Source organism: Zalophus californianus, chromosome 7 (genome assembly GCF_009762305.2).
Source record: "Zalophus californianus isolate mZalCal1 chromosome 7, mZalCal1.pri.v2, whole genome shotgun sequence".
Classification (NCBI taxonomy): Eukaryota; Metazoa; Chordata; class Mammalia; order Carnivora; family Otariidae; genus Zalophus; species Zalophus californianus.
The window spans coordinates 122,702,666-122,722,943 of NC_045601.1; the positions used below are offsets into that span (position 1 = coordinate 122,702,666).

Genomic DNA, 20,278 nt, shown 5'->3' on the forward strand with positions numbered 1-20,278 from the left:
ACACTAACATAAAAACACAAAAAGGTAGAATAAATCTCACTGGAAATGGTAAATATATAGTCATAGTTAGCTTCTGCCACATGGTCACAGTGGTACATAACTCACTTACAACCTTAGTTTAAAAGTTAAAAACAAAACAAAAAAAAGCTTAATGTAGCAAAAAAAATCCATAAATATAATAATCTGTTATTAGTTACTCAACATAAAAAATATGTTAGTTGAAACAGCAATTATCTATAATGTGAGAGGGAGAAGAAGTAAAAGTGTAAAGTATATGAATTCTATTGAAGTTATTATCTGTTTAAAATAGGGTTCATAGGGGCGCCTGGGTGGCTCAGTCAGCTCAGCATCTGCCTTAGGCTCAGGTCATGATCTCAGAGTCCTGGGATCAGATTGAGCCCCACATTGGGGTCCCCACCGAGTCTGCTTCTCTGCCCCTCCCCTGGCTCATGCGCAATCTCTCTCTCTCCCTTTCACTTTCTCTCTCAAGTAAATAAATAAAATCTTTAAAAAAAATTTTTTTAAACCAAACCTTAGTAATCATTTAGACTTCTATAAACCTTATAAATCAAGACTTACAAGTCCACTAAGCTAGGATCACCTAAGACTTTCAAACATGTTTAAGAACACACAAAGCATTACAGTGGTTACAAAAATCATTTCTACACCTGTGCTTAAGTCTTGCACAAAGGTATTAACACCATGGATTTAATGTATTTTATCTTTGTTGTATCTTCTTAAACATTTCCTAAGGTGACAGTAATGCTCATTTTAATGGTTCTCTGGGGCTCAATCTTAAGGGACCAGCCCCTCCCCACACAAGGAGCCTGGTTCTTGGTCACTGTGAGGTCCCAGCGGCTCCTTGGAGCTCGGCACTCACTCTTTGGTAGACAAGCACATTCCAGTAGGTGGGGGGAATTTTGAGCTTCATTTTCCCCTTTTCTGGGGTTTTACAAGGCCTAAGCCAAACACCAACTTTCAATTCCTTGTAACCCAGTGTCCTTCCTTAAGATGAGGTATTATTTGAGTTTTCCTCTATCTGGGTTGTATAATTTTTAGGCCTTAGTTTGGCTTGTGTAACTACTGTGCTTGCTAGCCTAGGAACCTAGGATAACAGAACTTTTTACATTAGCAATCATCACACAGCATTTCCTGAAACAATACTGAAATTTCTGTGAGCCTTTTTAAAGCTCATTTTGTCTGCCTCATTTGAAGTTATTAATGGCCTCAGGGATTTTTACAAACAATGCATTAGCTGATCTGAGTTTTCTTCTTGGTGCTCAAACTGCCCTTAACTGGGCTAGTGGGAGGTCTCTTTAAACTGGTTACTTTATCCTGACATGTTGATCTCGAACATCCTTGCTCTAGGGAAACAACCCTAGTTCTTACCAATCCATTTTGATTTTTTTTTCCAGTCCAAAGACCTGAGGTATCAGCCCCTCTCCTGGTTTCTTTTGATGAAGAAACGTTGTAAAGTACAAAATCTGAATCTTCAAGGAGTATGTGAGTTTTGGTGCTGTTGTTTGGGCCACGTCAGCAACAAAGCTGGAGAGATGTTTCCTTTCAGGTCCCAAATGTGCCATGATGTAAATGAGACTGCCACATAAAGTTTTTATACACCTGGCTTTTCTAAAGCATAATCACACTTAGAGGCATTCATCCGGGCTGGCACTGTACCACCCTGCTCTTTCATTATACTCATGTATTGATACCACTGTTTATCAGCCACGTTTTGGACACACCGTTCTCCCGCATGCCACACTGCTATCTTCTCCGAGAGATCTCTTTGCCAATAATATCCTTTGTGTCGGACCCCAATGTCTTCCTACTTCATGGTTTACTCCCTTATTTTGATGAAGCAAATTGTCCAATAGTTTTCCAAAATGGAATACATACATTTTGGCTTCTTGCATGTCCTGAAGTCTTTATCGTTCCATTTAATTGACAGTTTGGCAGGGTCTGGAATGAGCTGCACAGCATTTTACCTCCAAATTTCTGACGCATTGCTACATTGCTTTCCGGCCTTCAGCCTGCTGTTGGGAAGTCTGATGATATTCTGACCCCAGTTCCATCCCTCCTTCCCCATGTCTCCATTCTTAAAAAGCTCATAAAATCTTATCTTTACCCCTGATATTCTAAAATGTCACAATGTGTCCTTAAGATGGGCCCAGTTTATTTATTTTGCTGTGCACTTGGTGGGACCTTCCAATCTAGCAATTCAAATTTTCCTTCCTCTCTGGGGAAAATTTTAAGGCAATTGTTAGTTCCCTCCAGACTGACTCTATTCTCTTTTTTCTGTATCCCCTATTAGTCAGGTCCTAGAAATTTGGACTGATCTCATCAGATTTTGCCTAAGCACCTTCATGTCACAGCACACACAGAAAAAGATATTTGTATAACACTGTGGGATGGGCAAGTCAGCTTACTGCAGAGACACTGCTCTGATCTTCCCTCTCTTGCATTGTCCATCACAATGACATTTTTGTTCCATTTCTTGGAAGAGGTCCATGACTTTATCTTCTAATTTTTCTACTGATTTTTTTTCTAATTTCAGCCATTTTATTTTTAATTTCCAAGGACTTCTCCTTGTTCTCTGCTGTTCCTTCTTTACAGCCCTCTATTCCAATTCCTTGGAGAACATCATTACAGTTTTATTGAGTTATCGTCTGCTCCCTACACCATCTCTCTTTCTCTGGAGTCTTTTTTGTTATTGTGGTTGGTGTTTGCTTTATTTAGGTCTATTTCATACATAGGCTTCTCACAAGTGCCTGGCGATCCTTGGGTATCTGTCACATTTAAGAGGAAAACACAAAGCAATGTTGGAAATTGTTTATAGGGGGAGGAAGTCAGCTGGGGGCTTTGCTGCAGTATGCTCAAGGGATCAGTTGCTTTTGTTGTGGTTGTCCAGCAAATGGAGGAACCCCCTGGTCTGGCTGCTGGTGTGTTCTGGAAGCAAGCTGTGTAGGGCTGGGGAATTTCTGTTGGATCTGTAATCCCCTTGTTTCAACCCAGTGCCTGGCAGTCCCTGAGTTTGAGCATCAAATCCTATATGGGTGAGACCTGATCTCCTGGTGGATGGCTGGTAGGGCAGGGAGGGTGGCTGCCTGGTTGCCAGGGTCAGGGACAGCAGGTGGGGTCTAATAGATCTGTCAACACATGTTCTAAAAAGACCCCGTTTTGCAGCCCTGTACTTCAGCCCTGCCTTTCCAGGTACTGGAGCCTCCAACCTTGAGAATGTGGGATCCATGAACATAAAAACTGGGTATTAAGGTTTTATTAATGAACAATTTCATATATGTGTGTGTATAAAACACGTCTAACAAATCTATTCTCTCACCATTATTTTTCCCTGTAGTACTATCAGTAACTTTGAGCAATTAATGTTCACAATTGATTTGATTCAACGGATCAAGTGTTAATTTTTTAAAGTGTCACTGTTTGTGCTTCTTGTCTTCTTGGATTAAGGATGCCTTAATTTCTGACAAAATCTAACTAATTAAAGATTGGCTTAATGGAGGCCTGGGCTTCTGCTTGGTCCCTACATATGTTATCTGGTGTGCTGTGTGTGTTTTACTTTTCTGAACAGCATTTCTCCAATATGTAAATATGACATGATTCCTTCTATTTACAGGTTTACTGTGAGGATTAAATAATGTCCGGCATCCAGTTGGTATTCAACAAATGGATAGAATTATACACTATTTCCTTTCTTCTGATGTCTAGGCCTGATCTCAGATCAGCAAGCTTGGAAATGTAAGATGTGTGGTCTTCTCCAGATCTTACAACAAACACCAAGTGCGATGTAGGGTGCTTAGTATAAACAGAAAAGGATGGTGATTCCATTCATTCTAATTTCACTCTACTGTTCCAGGTGGAGCTAACTATACAGTATATGCTGAATTATAATAAGATGCCTTGGATTGGAAATGGCCTCATATAATTTTAAATAATCAGTTGATGTGGCCAAGTATGACTAAAATTGTACCCTTTCTCTGTGATGGCATAAAGGAAAGGCTACAATCACTCAAAAGTAGTCATGAACTACTGGATCACACCCCTATAATACTGATAACAGCTTCATTTATGTTAACCACAGTGCACATTTCTTAACTCAGCAATACAATGCTGAAGGACCTGAATCCAAAGGTTACTTTTGCCCTCTCACCTCACCACGTCAGTCCTAAACCACACCAGGGAAGAAGCAGGTAGCTCCGGTCGGTCATAGTCCTGTCCTCAGGTACAGCTGTACTGACCCAAGGAGTAAAAGTGCCAATACTGACCCAGTTCCCCCCTAGCATCTAGGTATTTATTCCTGGCAGCATGTGACTGTTCATTTCCCATACTTCTCTTTTCTAAAACTGAGCTTTATGGGGAGAGAGGGTGAAAGAAAGTAACTTATGTGCCAAGTCCATCTAGCGTACTAGCCCCAAGTATGATTAAAATTTCTACCATGTCCACTTGGCCCCTTAGACACCACATCTTGGAATATTTGGCCTGCGGGGAATTTAATGAAAAGACGCAGAAGTCACAAGATCTGGAATGATGCTCACGAGTATCTCTGCAGGCCTGAGTGACCTGGAAAGCGCTGCGGAATTTGCGAAGCACCCGAGCGAGCACAGGCCACACCCGGTGGGCAGGAAGCCCAAGGCGCAGGTTCAGTGAAGAGGCGCTGGGCAGCCAGAATCAGGCCGCCTTTCGCACCGACCCCTGGCCTCGTCTAGGGCCTCCAGCACCACTCCCCGCCCTCACCGGATTCCCACCGCCCGGCGCCCCGCGGGCCTAGGCCGCGGGGCGGGCGGGGTTCCCTGTAGCCGACAGACGGGCTAAGTCACCTGTGGCGGGGGACGGCGCGAGGTCACCTGTGGCCTTGGGACCCAGCGCAGCAGTTCCGCACGCTCGGCGCTGTCCCCATGCCCGCTCCCGCTTCCTCCACTGCGGGCGCGGGCCTGCGGGTCCCGGTCCAGGCGGCCGTGCACAACTCACCAGATGGCGTCACTGTCCGCCAGACCGCCGGACGTCTCAAAGTAACCCGAACCCAAACGCTCACACCCCATCCCCGCCCAGCCAGGACTGCAAGGGTCACGGCCCCGCCGTCCCCACGCGCGACCCCGGCCCCCGTGCGCGCCAGCCCCCGACCCCCGCGCGACTATGCTCAGCGCCCCCACTCGCCGCGGCCGCTCCACCCTGCCTCCCGCGCTCTCCGGGCCTGGGGGCGGAGGACAGACCCCCGCGTGCGGGGCGGGCCCCACACCAGACACGTACCTCAGAGGGTCGGCGGTCTGTAGGAAGGGGACGGCTCCGGACCTCAAATACCTGCGCGGCCGGAGGGCGGAGCGAGTGCGGAGCAGCGAGCCAGCGCACCGCCCACCCCGGGATCGCCGAGCAACGCTCGGCGGCCGGGGGCGCGGAGGGGGGCGGTGGAGGGAGACGAGCAGGTGAGCGCCGGCGACGCCACTGCACCTGGACCGCCACCCGGGAGCCCGCCGATCCGCGGGCCGCGGGAGGGACGCGGCGCCTTGCTGGGCCAAGTTTCACTGACCTCGCCCACCGGGCCACCCGGGAAGTGAATCAAAGGAAGGCGTGACCCTCCAGAGGTCTTCAGTCGGAGGTCGGCCCAGCGCGGCCACACCAGCGCCTGACCCTGGCTTTGTAGAGACCGTGAACTATGTTCTCGGTGACCAGAAGAGTGCCAGTTCCTGGTACATGGGCATAAGTTGTACAGTGCAGGGCAGAAATTTATTTTTTATGTATTTATTTTTGGGGGGGGTGGGCAGAGGGAGAAGAGAATCTTAAGCAGGCTCCATGCTCAGAGCCCAGCCTGTCCAGGCTCCATCTCAGGACCCCTGAGATCATGACCTGAGCGCAAATCAAGATGGGGATGCTAACCCACAGAGCCACCTAGGCGCCCAGGACAGAAATTTTAAATGAACAAACTCTACGTGATCATCTTGTGTGTTCAAAGACTCCAGTAGTCTTCCGACCCATGCGAATTAACTCCAGGGTATTGACAAATTAAATAAATGAGTAGGAAATCCACGCTTGCCATCTTAGAGCAGCCTTGGAGAATGGAAAGGGCTCAGGTGACTGGAGGAAGGGAAAATGCTAGCCACGTTTTAAAAATGAGTTCAATTTTGGAAACTTCAAACTGTTTTGTGCTTCCTCCATCCTTACCCTAGGCCAGGAGTTCTCAACGTGGACACTATGAACATCTGAGCTGGATAATTCTTGGTTGTGCTCTGACACTGTAGAACGTTTAACAGCATCCCTGGCCTCCCTACCCACTACATGGCAGCAACAAACCCCGCCATCCCTCTCCCAGTTGTGACTGTTTTGATTTTACTTTTGGAGTAATGAAACATAAAGGAATACCCAGAGGTATCACTCCAACTTTATTCTCTCCATTCCTTTTCAACCCAGTTTTATTAGCTTCAGGTTTGTCTTTCCAGCTTGCCCTTTTGCAAACATGTATATGTGTGTGTGCGCTTATCAAAAAGGTGGCATTCTATTACTTACCTATCCATCTTTTATCTATCAGTAGTTCTACAACTTTTTTTTTCCACAATAAACTTTGGAGATCTCTGTATTTGCTACAGAGAGCATCCTTATTCCTTTTCATGGCTACATCACATTTCATCACATGTCACTGATGGGCCATTTGGGTTGTTTCAAACCTTATGTCATTACACATAATGCCACCAATAACCTAATGCTGTGCTTCTCAAGATGTGAACAATCTGAGGTATTGTTAAAATGTGGAGCATTTCTAACAAGCTCCCAGGTAGCCGAGGCTGCTGTCCCATAGACCACACTTTCAGTAGCAAGATATTAGTGTAAATACTGTTGTGGGTTTTTTTTAAAGATTTTATTTATTTCTTCATGAGAGACAGAGAGAGAGAGAGAGAAGCAGGCCCCCAAGGAGCAGGGAGCCCCATGTGGGACTCGATCCCAGGACGCTGGGATCATGACCTGAGCCAAAGGCAGACACTTAACCATCTGAGCCACCCAGGTACCCTAAATACTGTTTTGTATTAGTGGAGAGATATCCATCAATCCAGATTCCTAGATTCCTAGAAATGGGATTGCGAGGTCAAAGGACAAATACACGTATTTTTGTTAGTTATTGTCAAATTCCTCTCCACAGGGATACTTGGACATCTTTGGATTTTTACCAATCTGATAGGGGAGAAATGTTATGTCATGTCATTTTAATTACCATTTCCTTTATTATGAGTGAAGCTGAACATCTCTTTCATATGTTTAAAAGTATTGCCTCAGGACGCCTGAGTGGCTCAGTTGGTTAAAACATCCCACTCTTGATTTCTGCTCAGGTCATGATCTCAGGGTCATGAGATCCAGCTCTGTGTGGGGCTTAAGATTCTGTCTCTCCCTCTCCCTCTGCCCCCACTCGCGTGCACATGCATGCTCTTGCTCTCTCTTTAAAAAAAAAAAAAAAAGCATTGCCTCTTTTCTATTTCCCCCTGTGAACAAAATGACTTTTGTTCATTTTTTAAAATTGTATGGTCTTTTTCTTGTTTTTTTTTTTAAGATTTTATTTATTTATTTGACAGAGAGAGACACAGCGAGAGAAGGAACACAAGCAGGGGGAGGGGGAGAGGGAGAAGCAGGCTTCCTGCTGAGCAGGGAGCCTGATGCGGGGCTCGATCCCAGGACCCTGGAATCATGACCTGAGCTGAAGGCAGACGCTTAACGACTGAGCCACCCAGGTGCCCCTTTTCTTGGTTCTTAAGTGCTCTTTATAAAATAGCACTAGTCCTCTGTGATATAAGTTGCAAATATTTTCTCCCAGCTCCTCCTGTTTTCTGACTTTGTTTCTGGTGGCTTCGGCATACTTTTTTGTAGTCAAATTTAATGATTTTTCCTTTACTGCTTCTAGATTTTTTCTAACTACTAAGACTTTCTAACCCATGAGTCATAGTTAGAAAGTCTTTCTCTAGACTATACAGTTCACCAAGGTTTTCTTCCAGTAATTTGTTTAGTTTCGTTTCAGCCCCAAGTAATGGCCGGAGGAAGATAGGGCAGTGAAGATAGAAAGCAAGACTATCCCAGGGCATATGACGAAGGCCACCCACACAGTTGTTGCTCAGTAGTACTCGGAGATTCGTTGGTGTCTAAAGTTTAGAAAATTCACTCCAAATACAGCAGTGTTGTCAACAAAAAAGATCTGATTCCAGAGAATGTCTTTTATTTCCAATCCCAGTTTAATTGGTCTCTGTTGTCAACCCTGACTGAAAACATATAGCTCTGACTCTTGGCAATAGTGTGGCATTTTATTTCCCCAAACTTCCCTGGATGGGGGATTGGTTCAATTTCAGTTTCAAAGGACTTTGGTACTCCATGTAAGATAAAAGTAAACAGAACTCTTTGGGTGTTTATAAAGCAGTCTGAATTTATAATCAGTAAATTGGAAATAAAGATCAACCAAGAATCTTGATTATGATACTACACACAGCTCATTCTACTTATGAATTTGGGATTATTACAGGTAAATATTTTGCTGTGTTTTATTTTTGAAAATAATCCCCTTTTAAATATTGGAAATAATAGATTGACAAAAACCCATTCAAAAGCATGTGGCAACCTGAATTCAGCTCATTTAACACAACTTGGTTTTGACATGAGTGTACAGAACAGTAACTCACCCATGACCAGATCAAAGAACAGTAACTAAAACATCATCCTGAATAAATGCATTCTGTTCTGCTGACATTTCAACCCTACTACAAAAGGAGAAGAAAGGAGGGTCGCCTGGGTGGCTCAGACAGTTAAGCATCTGCCTTCAGCTCAGTCATGATCCCCAGGTCCTGGGATCTAGCCCCACATCGAGCCCCCTGCTCAGCAGGGGGTCTCCTTTCCCCTCTCCCTCTGCCTCTCCCCCTGCTTGAGTGCTCCTCTCTCTCTCAAAGAAATAAATAAAATAAATATAATAAATAAAAATATAATAAATAAAATCTTAAAAAAAAAGAAGAAGAAGACAGGAAACTCCTCGGGCACCTGCTCAGCAAGGAGCCTGCTTCTCCCTCTCCCTCTCCCACTCCCCCTGCTTGTGTTCCCTCTCCCGCTGTGTCTCTCTCTGTCAAATAAATAAATTAAATCTTAAAAAAAGAAAAAAGAAAGGAAACTCCTCTCATTAACTGGAACCTATGACCATGACATTTATGTTATGTAATACTGTTGTTCTCTATATATATTCTCAGTGCTGTGTGGACTAACTGGAACTAAGTTCCATAAAACGGGTAGAACATTTCTACCTTGACCTCAGTAGTAAAGATGGATTTGTACTGATTTAGCCATGCCTTTTAAAAATCAGATTACAGTAAATGAGCCAAGCAAGACTAAGTGTCTAAATAGTCACCTGGGGCCTTAAATGAGTTTAAAAAAGAAACCCTAATGGATTGAACCATCCCTGATTAGGTCGATTCCTTATCAAACCCAATTTAATTAAATAGATATTTACCACACATCTGCAGTGCAAAACTCTGAGACTGGCCCAGAACTAGAACCGCTGTCCCCCTCATAAAGTACATAATGTAAGTTTCCGGGCAACCATCTAACATCTATTTGGTTTTCCATACAGATCATAAGCATTGCGATGTTTCCTACAAACAATATAAAAGTTATTCAAATAACATGGCAATGGCCTATTAGCAATATCACAATACTTACTAGTTCTGCATACCTAATGTTCTTTCAAAGAAATTGTGGCAGCCGCTCCTAGAGAGTCACTTGACTGACATGTTCAGGTCATAGGTCACTTCTGAAAGACAGACCAGGTTGGCAGCAAGAGAACAGAGGCCATGAACATGGAGAGTGTTGGTGGAAGGTCGATCCCTGCTAAGGACAAAATGTAAACTTGTCTTCTGCCAGTGACAGGTCATCGAAGAGGCCAATGAAACAACACCCTGAAATCAACACTACAATGAGATATCACCTCACCCCTGTCAGAATGGCTAAAATCAACAACACAAGAAACAACAGGTGTTGGAGAGGATGTGGAGAAAGCAGAACCCTCCTACACTGTTGGAGGAAATGCAAACTGGTGCAGCCACTGTGGAAAACAGTATGGAGGTTCCTCAAAAAGTTAAAAATAGAATTGCCCTGCAATCCAGCAATCGCACTACTGGGTATTTACCCAAAGAATACAAAAACACTAATTCAAAGGGATACATGCACCCGTGTTTATAGCAGCATTATTTACAATAGCCAAGATACGGAAGGAGCCCAAGTGCCCATCTACTGATGAATGGATAAAAGGATGTCATGTATATACATACACAATGGAATATTACTCAGCCATAAAAAAGAATGAAATCTTGCCATTTGCAATGATATGGATGGAGCTAGAGAATATAATACTGAGCAAAATAAGTCAGAGAAAGACGAATACCATAGGATTTCACTCTGTGGAATTTAAGAAACAAAACAAAGGAAAAAGAGAGAGACCACAAGAAATAGACTCTTAACTCTTAGAGCAAACTGATGGTTACCAGAGGGGAGGTGTGTGGAGGGATGTGTGAAACAGCTGATGAGGATTAAGGAGTGCACCTGTTGTGATGAGCACTGGGTGTTGTATGGAAGTGTTGAATCACTATATTGTACACCTGAAACTAATACGGCACTGTGTGTTAACTGGAATTAAAATATAAACTTAAGAAACATAAAATAAGACATTGCCCAAAGTGAGCAAAATGTAAGAAGCAGAGATCCAGTCAGCGGGCAGTGGGTGAACAAAGGCCATGCACTCCCTTCCTCCGGGAGCTGGTGACCCCCTTTCCCAGGAGAAAAGCATTTGGAAAACTAAGGTGAGGTCTCGATTTTTTTTCTACCCCAGAAAAGCTTCTGGAACAACATCAAAGGAGCTGAGAGGTAGATGCCCGGCTTCTCTGCGTTTTCTCTTTAAGGAGAGTTTGGGGAGTACCCAAGACTCTGAGCCCTCTACAACCCAGCTTGTGAGTGCTGGCCAGCACTGCTCCCACCAGGCTCCTCGCTCCTCTACTCACCGCAGAGAGCTGGGTCTCCTCCCAGTGCTTTCTGGGACTGAGGCCGAGAACCTAACTGCCTGGAAAAATAAGTAAATAAAACCTATCTGCCTTCTTTCCTCAAATACCTTAGCAGAGGTTTAGGCACCAACACTGGAATATTTTTCAGGGTGAACATCCTCCAGCTTTCTTTCCAGACTCCTAGGGACCCCGTACTAGAGAAGATTCCTTATCCCCCCCTGGCTTTCCTTCTCTAACATGTGACCATAGTCCTGCAACTGAGGTAAATCCATGGTCCTTCAAAATAGACCTAATATTGACTTTCTTAGTCCTTACTGGAATTCTTGGGAAAATCCAGGATGGATTGGCCTCTCCAACTTCCACAATTAAAAGAACTCATCTATGAGGCTAAAGGACTGAGAGATGCAACAGGCAGTACTCTCCTGTGCTCCTTTACAGTTTCCTATCATCCCGTGTTTAAAACTGAGAAAAGGTGATTTTTTCTTTTTAACCACGAACTTCTTTTCACATTCAGATGCCTGTATTTTGTAAGTCCTCCCCCAGTGGATTCATACCCTCGAAGCCCCACTAGATAGAAGAGTTGGAAAACCCCAAGCTTCATTTATTAAACATTTACTATACTGAGTATTGCATTGGGCACTGAAGCTGCAGGAGGTGACTGATTACAGTAGGTTACAGCCTCCCGGAACCAACCTCCAGGAAGAATCAAAACCAGGAAGAACTGGAAACCAGTTCAGCAAAGGCAGGCAAGCAACATGTTTAAACCATCAGCTATAACCGAAATATAATGTGTTTAGAGAACCTAAGGGTCTTTCTCAGGTCTATGTGTAAATCAGGAAACCTTACTTTTTACAACCACAACAAATTATACCTTGTGGTGCACAAGTATTCAGAGCACTGATTGCAAGCAGGTGCCCCTTTCCCCTTCCAGCTAACAAGCTTCGGAGCGGTTCTTCTGAGCAGTCTGAAAGACTGCCTCCTAGACTAGAGTCCTCAAGAAGACAATGAAGAAAGCGTTCGCTAAGCTACTTTGAGGTTGGTTTTCTTTCAGTGGACAGTATCAGGTCTCAAAGAAGTTGAGAAATAAGACTGAATAAAACATGGTCCTTCCCTTTTTCAGCAGTTCAGATGGATGCAAAGGGAGATTGTGTTTGCAACATTCGGTAGTGGTGGGACCTGTTCCAAGGCCTGAAACTGCCTGGTAGCAAATCCTATGTATACTATATGTTTTCCTATACATACATACCTATGATAAGGTGTAGTTTATAAATAAAGCACAGTAAGACATTAACAACTAATAATAAAATAGAACAATTATGGCAATATATGTAATAAAAGTTATGTGAATGTGGTGTCTCTGTCACAGTGAGGGTAAGCAGAATTAGATGGGCAAGGTAGGGCTGGCCTGGAAAGGGTCCTTACAGCATTCTTTTTTTTTTTTTTTAAGGTTTTATTTATTTATTTGACAGAGAGAGGCAGACGCTTAATGACTGAGCCACCCAGGCGCCCCTCCTTACAGCATTCTAAGGAGTGTGGGATTTATTGGTCAGGCAATGGGGAACCATTATAGGATTTTAACTAGAGGAATAACATGATTCATTCATTCCTTTCCCTACTCTCCCTCCCTCCCTCCTTCCCTTTCTTTCTGACTCTAGCATCAGCCTTTAGGATGGTTTGGATGCAGAAGACAGTGGCCCCAGGAGTCTGTTAGGAGTTGGCTTTAGGGATCCAGAGCACAGGCCATTTGGGCCTAAGCCCATGTAGTTGGCAACAATGATGCTGGTGAGGCAGGGAACTAATCAGGAAGCAGAAATCATAGGATAGAATGCCCAAGTGGATTTGGGGGTAAGAGACAAGGAAAATAATGGAGTTCCAGAAGACTTAGTATTCTAACTCAGGTAATCGGATACAAGATGATATAATTAACAGAAAGAGAGAATATCAGGGGAGGAGGATAGGTTCAGGGGTCAAATAAAGAATTAATTTGAGTCAAAAGGGCTTTATAGTGCTTGTGATACATTTAGGTGACGATGTCCAGAACAGTGGTAGAAATAAATACAAAGCTACGGGACCCGGGGGCTAGAAGCCAGAAGAGGGATGCATCGGCCCAGCCAAGCTTGTTGATCAGGAAGGCATCTGTCTGGTGACAGAAGGCGAGGCAATAGCAACCAACATTTTTTTTTTAAAGATTTTACTCATTTATTTGACAGAGACAGACAGCGAGAGAAAGAACACAAGCAGAGGGAGTGGGAGAGGGAGAAGCAGGCCTCCCGCGGAGCAGGGAGCCCCATGCGGGGCTCGATCCCAGGACCCTGGCATCACGACCCGAGCCGTAGGCAGATGCCCAATGACTGAGCCACCCAGGCGCCCGCAACCAACATTTTAAAAGATTGCTAGGGGGAAAAGCACATGGCAAAGAAGACTCAGAAGAGCAAAGGAGGCTGGACATTGGAGAGTGAGGTCAACGGCATTAGAAGCTTGTGTTGGAGGAAGTGGAGTGTTAAAGAAGGGAGAGGCCACTTGTCATTCCCAGGTCAATAGTTACCTTAGTGACAGGCAGGACAACCAATAAAGTGAGTGCAATTCCAGATAAAAAGAGACAGGTGGAAACAGCTGTCTTAGAATACTCTTTGAAGAAACCGCCATGACAGCTAAGAGGGCTCGGTATAGCTGGGGGTCAGCTGGAAGGACGGCTGTGTTTTAAGGACTGAACAGAGTCGAACATGCCATTTGCCTTCTGAATAGTCGCAGTCAGGAATAACCAGGAAAATACTAGGAAATTGTCTGATTTAAAAGAAAACCTAAAATGGAAAAATGATTGTTTGGTCAAGAGTATGAGGGTGAAGCAAAGCAACGCTGCTTATTTCTGTCTTGACAATTATTCTTTGTTATTTTAGGCCATCTTTAATCCAAGGGCTCAGATGAAATTTGCACTTTCCAGCCCAACATGTTAACCTAGTACCTGAAAGACAGGTGTCCCTAGGAAGAGGGGCCATAGGAAGGGCCCATTGGAAGGGGCTTAGAGCTGGTTCATCTACGGTGTGAATGGCTCTACCTGAAGTCCAGAAGGAGTTTTTCAGAATGTATGTTTCAGTTCTCTTACTTCATTCATTTTATTATTCACTTATTTCTTTTGAAATCATGCTTTCTTATTTAAAATCTGAGTTAAATCAAGGGAATCTTATTACTCTGGAGATTTTTTTTTTTAATATTCATGACCATATGATTTTAAGAAATAGCTAAATAACTGAATAGAGGTTCCTCTCCCGCCCCCCTTACTTTTTTTCCCCTTTCTTTCTTCCTCACAAGAGAAGCTTGTCTTCTTAGGTGGTCTGGAATCGCTTGGGTGATACATTTCAGAATGCAAATGAAAAGAAAGGTGAATGGGAACCCTTTGTCCTGGAATAGGGTGCCCCTAGCTCTGGGCCACCTGGACCCTGAGGTCCAGGTCATTGCTGAAAGGAGCTAGATGGATTTGCATGAGAAGCCCAAGGAAATTGTTTCCTCAAATGCCAGGCTAGACAGACTTAGTGTGCCGGGCCAGAGCAGTCCCGACCAGGCCCTATACTAATGAAGCTCCTAAAAATTTTTTAAAAAGCAAGCAAACAAACAAAAACGGCTGAGAGCAGGGCTCAACAGTTATGAGTGTAACTTCAGCCAGTCTGTGGCTTGTGCCAAGTTGTAAAAATCCCCTCCAGACCTGTCACCTATCACAGGGCGTGCTTGGGGAGACCAGCTGAAACCAGGATTTGTATTACTGAGCAGTGACCTTGGAAACTCAGAGGAGTGTCTTCTTGGGCAAGCTTAGTGCTCAAGGAGTGGGATACCCATGATGATGCACTAGACTTTGCACAAAGGGCAGGAGGTTTAATTTCAAAATGCAGGTTTTATCATAGAATGAAAGCAAAAAGGGACACAAGATATGCATTTTCATTACTTATACTTGGTGAAAAGTGGTCAGAACATTTTCATTCTTTTTAAACAAGGGCAAGCAGTTCCATCACGTTCTAGGTGCCCATCCACCTTGAGTTGGAGAACCTCAGTCCCTCATGACGAAGGTAACTATTTGCTGAGCCACAGGGATGAAACATCAAGGACTGAGGGAGGAGCTCTATCACCTTATCACTATCGTGTGACATACATACTTTCTCCCAGGGCCATCACAAATTCCAAAGGCAATAGAAGATGTTCACAAGGACTGTGGGGAGTTCTTATCCTATGAGTTATCTAAGCAATATGATGAGCAAAGTCTTTTAGATCATTTACAATGGTATTCTTTGATAATGTTTGCTCATCAGCCTTAATAACTTTATTATATGAACTACCTGGCATCCATGAAATGGTAAGTGATGTCCTAACTGGTGGTATGACTCATTATTTCATTCACGCCACAAACTTTTATTGAGCACCTACTATAGGCCAGGAGCTACGCCAAGGTCTGGCAATATGATGATAGAAGATAAGGTTCCTGACCTCAAGATATCAAATAGATAATGTGAGATAACAGAAAACATATATATTGGTCTACCCCCTGCTCCTAACAAGGAACCTCCTGAAACCTTTGTAATTTCCTAAGTGATAAGAACACAAGGAACACCTTTTGTTCTAATAGTTGGTCGTTGACTCCAGTTATTGACATAGGGCTCCTGAAGCCCTTGTAATTTCCTGGGTAATAGTAATGTCTTTTTCTAATGAGGCAACTCTAGGTGGGGTCCTGGGTGGCTCCTGGATGAGAGCCAGTCACTGGAGAGACCAAGCCATGATTAGAAACTTGCAGTTTTCAGCCCCACCCCCCATCCTTTTCAGAAGGGAGAAGGGCTGAAAGTGGAGTTAATGACTGACCATGCCTACATTATAAAGCCTCCACAAAAATCCCAGCAAGATGGGGTTTGGGGAGCTACCACATTGGTGAACACATCCACACTGGGAGGGTGGTGCATCCCACCCCCAACTCCAGAAGGACAGAAGCTCCTGCACTCAGGACGCTTTGTATAATTTTTTTAGTATTTTATTTATTTATTTATTTGAGAGAGAGAGAGAGAGAGAGAGGCAGAGCATGAGTGGAAGGGGAGGGGCAGAAGGAGAAGGAGGAGCAGACTCCCCACTGAGCAGGGAGCCCAACCTGGGGCTGATCCCAGGAGTCATTCCCAGGACCCTGAGATCATGACCTGAGCTGAAGGCAGACACTTAACCAACTGAACCACCCAGACGCCCCTATATCTGTTCATCTATATCCTTTATCTATCTTTTAATAAACTGAGAAATGTGTTTCCTTGAGTTCTGGTGAGCCCCTCTAACAAATTAAGCAAACCAGGGTGGGCTCAGGGTAGGGGGACATCATGGGAACCTCCCATCCGTAGCCAAACTGGACAGGAATTGTGGGTAACCTGGGAACCTATTACTTGCAACTGGCATCTGAAGCTGAGGGAGGTGAGGCAGTTTTGTGGGACTGAGCCCCTAACCTGTAGGACCTGACACGATCTCCAGGTAGAATGTGCTAGAATTGAGTTACATTATAGGACTTCAGCTGGTGCTGTGGAGAACTGCTTGGTGTAGATTTGAAATCCCCCACATACATTTGGTGACCAGAAGGGTCAGAAGTGAAGTATTTTTTATGAGCAGTAAAGGAGACACACAGGAGAGAAACACAGGAGGAGGAAAGGACTGGGGTTTTTCTCTCTTCAAGAGGAAGACTGGACTGAGTTTTTTCCTTATACAGATATGCAAACAAATGAAATAGGATTTGGCATGTGCTGTAATGGCCTTAAGTATAAGGGGCAAGAAAAAGTAGGAGCACAACAAGGAGTTTGGCTGGAGGAATCAGGAAAGGTGTCACACACTCCCTAACACTTGAGCGGAGATCTGCAGAATCAGGCTGAGCTAAGCAGAGGAAAGTATTCCAAACTGGGAGACAGGGAAACTTGCAAAAGTATGCATGTTGGAGGAAGCAACTATTACAATGTCATCAAATACGAGGTAGTTTAGACTAGACATCTGTGAAGGGCTTTATAGGTCATGCCAAGACATTTTTATTTTATTTTATAGGCTGCGGAGAGTCTCCAAAGAATTCTGAACTGTGGGACACATAAGCAGAGTTATTTCCTGGGAAGATTGCTCTGCAGGAATGCGGGTAAGTGGGATGCGAAAAATACTGAAGTGTCAGAGCTGCAGTCCTTGAAATGAAAGACCCCCGTCTGCGCAGGAGCAGTGGGGGTGGGCGGGATGGAAGTATTAAAAAACAAAATTCAACTGAGTCTAATTGGTTTATTAAATGACTCCTGACTCAGGCAGTCTCCCATCTAGCAAGTAGAGGGGCGCTCTGAGGAGTTGGACAAAATGGAAAGTTTTTATAGGAAGGAGGGAGGGGTACGAAAGTTAGAAGCAAAAGCAAAAGATCGTTCCAGGCAAGGTTTCTTTCCCTGAGGGGGATGAGCAGGGGGTTTTATCAGATTACCTCGTCTTCCTTCAGAGGGGATGGAGAGGGCCAAGTGACAGACTCATTGACCCCAATCAGAAAATTCCTGACTGACCTGGCTAAAACTGCATTGCTGGAGGAGGTTGAAACTATAATTAGATTAGGTATTTAAGCTTGGTTTGGTGACTCAGCCTGGACTAAGTAACACCATTTGGGGCCTGTGGCTTTCTTTTTAACAGAAGGAAATGCTGTTCAGGAAGAAGGTAGGATAGGACCTGGGGGTTGTTGGTTGGGTAGATAAGGAAGGAGGAATCTAGCTGACTTTCAGATAACTGAGTTGGACCAGCAGGTGAATGGCAATGACCATGAGCAAGACTGGAAGATTGGAAACAGGGAGACAAATGACTTTGGAGAAGGGAATGAATTTTGATTTTGTTAGGGCAAGGTTGAGGTTCCATGGAAGGCTCAGGTGAGAGGTCTAGGCACCAGCTGTCAATGTGGGGGTCATCAGCAAATGTATGAGGTGAAGTTACGGGCTGGAGAGGTTGGCCAGGGAGAGCATCTTCCAACTCTCAGGAATGTCAATACATAAGATGAATAGAGGAAAAGAAGAGCCAGAAAACGACAAGGGAAAGTCAGGCATGAAAAGAATCTGGAAAGGGAATTATTAACAACAAACAAAAGAGAAGAGAGTTTTAAAAAAGGAAGCCAGCAGTGTGTGGTCGAGGGGTATTGTCGTCGTCAGAATTGAGTACGTGTAGGATCTGATGGAGACCCTAATAATGGCTGCGGAGATGTGGACTGATGATTCCAGCGGGATGGGTGGCGGGGAACCTGAGCCAGGTGCTGAAATCCTCAGCCTGTGGGGAAATGGGGCCAGAAAGGAGGGGGGAGGTTGGTGATAGCCGGTGGCTTGGGAGGGGCCCCTCCCTTTCTTCCCCAGCCTGAGCTGGAGGAATCAGAACCTGCGGCGTCTGCAAGAAATCCTGCAGGGAAGGCGAGGCTGGAGAGGGTTGGGGACGCGGCGGTTCCGGGTAACCAAGAAAGCGACAGGGTGAGTCAGGGCAGAGCTCAGGGATGAGTCTCCAAGTGCAGGTCACGATGCTCCCGGAAAGAGGGGAGGCAGGCCGGGAAGGGATCGCGTCCCGCCTGGGAGCTGAGCTGGACTGAGCCCGGAAAGCTGCAGGCACCGCCCCATGGGCCCAGCCCCGGCGAGGGAGTGGCGGGACCCGAGGCGCACCGCGCGGCTCCTCGCCCGCCCGACAACGGGGCGCGCGGGGTGTGCCGCCGGGGACCAGCGAGAGGCGGGCGGTTCCGGGGTGCCTCCCCTGCCGCCTACTCCTGAGGCGTCCCTACCTCCCTGCCACGCCCCCGGCACCCGCTGCGCCGATCTCCGCCGCACCCCGCGATTTCCACCGCACCCCGCAATCTCCGCAGCGCGGCGTACTGCCAGCCGAGCCCCCTGCGCCCCAACTCGCCGCGTCTGGGAGGAGCCAAAGACACCGAGGCAGGACCCGGGCTGGACCCAGGGGGACGGGCCCCAGAGCCAGGGCAGCAGGGTGTGACAGGGGATTGCTTGGGGTGACTCACCTGGGGCCCAGGCTTCGTAGAGGAGGGTCAAGTGACACTTGGGTACACCTTGAGGAGGCCCGTTAGTCTCTCCCACAGCGCCCTCTTTATTTCCTTCACAGCACCAGCCACCGTCTGTAACGACATGCGTTGTCTCATTGTTGGTTGCCCCTAGGTGATTTCCAGGAGAGGCGGCCGGGTCTCCTGGAGCCCCCCACCGCTGGAACAGTGCCAGACTCGCAGTGCATCGGCCGGTGGAGGAGGGAGTTGGCTGGTCAGGCTGGGGAAGAGGAAGAGACCGGCGCTCAGAGTGAGCAGAGCTGGGCGCAGCACCTGCCCGGGCCCGGGTCAGCGTGGGGTGCCCGCATTGACTGTGTCCGCGGTCCAGCAGAAGGGGAGACTCATCACATTACACTGGACCTGCCGGTCCACCTTGATGCCACTCGGACCTCTGCCAGAACCCCCCGGCTTTGCCAAGGTCACGTCCTGTGTAATTGTATACAATTTCTGGACAGGAGCCACTCCATTTTGAAGCTCGATTTCCTTTCTAACAAATGATCTGGAACTGTGCCAGAAGCGGGCATTGTTTTACGAGCAGTTGCTCATAAAATCCAGCAGGATCGCTGGCATTCGGACCACAAAACTGTTAATAGGAACTTTATGAAGACATAAAAGTTAACTAACGCATACCAGCTATAGTTCGTTTGATAGCACCAATAAAAGTCGATTAGATGGTAATCAAAATTAGCACTGAATTAAGATTTTTTTCTCCTTTTTCTCTAAATCATAATGATGCCGTCTTTCTTTCCCATAAAAACCCCTTGCTTTCCCACAGGAATGGGACATTTTTCTGGTTACTCCAGAATCTGTGCTGCCCAAATTGTAATTCTGAGACCTCAAATAAAAGCCTTTGTTCGGTATTAGTTTAACTCCTTTTCTCAGTAGACAGCTCATGGCCCATCAGAGCCTCACCAAGTCCTGCTGCCACCAGGACAGAGTCTGCTCATGGAAGTGCTGAGGCCTAGCTTTGTCGTCACTCTAATTTTTGATTTGATATTTGAGATCTTATCTACACTTTAGACCATTTTTACAGCACTTTCCAAAACAAACACAAGGTATAAATAATTTAACTTCAACCCCAAAGTAGAGTTTTCATTATCCGATGCAAATTCTTAAAATACTAGATGCATCTTGCTGGTCACTTACTTTAGTGTACTACGTGCAAAGTAGTCTGAGTAAGTATTGTCAAGTTTTGCTATTCACGTGGGTGGGCAAG

At 45.5% G+C, this 20,278-nt stretch overlaps 2 protein-coding genes across 5 annotated transcripts in view; one reads left to right on the forward strand and one right to left on the reverse strand.

Annotated features, from left to right (window-relative positions):
* SERPINB6 (serpin family B member 6) overlaps positions 1-19,144 on the reverse strand; it is a 35,510-nt gene extending 16,366 nt beyond the window's left edge. The window contains exon 1 of one of the 4 annotated variants that reach the window (XM_027602765.1): positions 19,024-19,144. Coding sequence is in view for 2 of the 4 variants with exons in the window: in XM_027602763.1 (XP_027458564.1) it covers positions 1,390-1,583 (194 nt within the window). In the remaining 2 variants the exon portion in view is untranslated. Of the gene's footprint in view, positions 1-1,389; positions 2,290-4,983; positions 5,063-5,262; positions 5,528-19,023 lie in introns of those variants that run through there. The other 3 variants (XM_027602766.1, XM_027602764.1, XM_027602763.1) reach the window with 3 other exon arrangements.
* LOC113927998 (translation initiation factor IF-2-like) lies at positions 17,143-19,915 on the forward strand. The gene is made up of 4 exons (XM_027604099.1): positions 17,143-17,148; positions 18,377-18,467; positions 18,605-18,940; positions 19,178-19,915. Exons 1-4 carry the CDS (start codon positions 17,143-17,145, stop codon positions 19,558-19,560), a joined length of 816 nt encoding a protein of 271 aa, XP_027459900.1. The 3' UTR covers positions 19,561-19,915.
* The last annotated feature ends 363 nt before the right edge of the window (positions 19,916-20,278 follow it).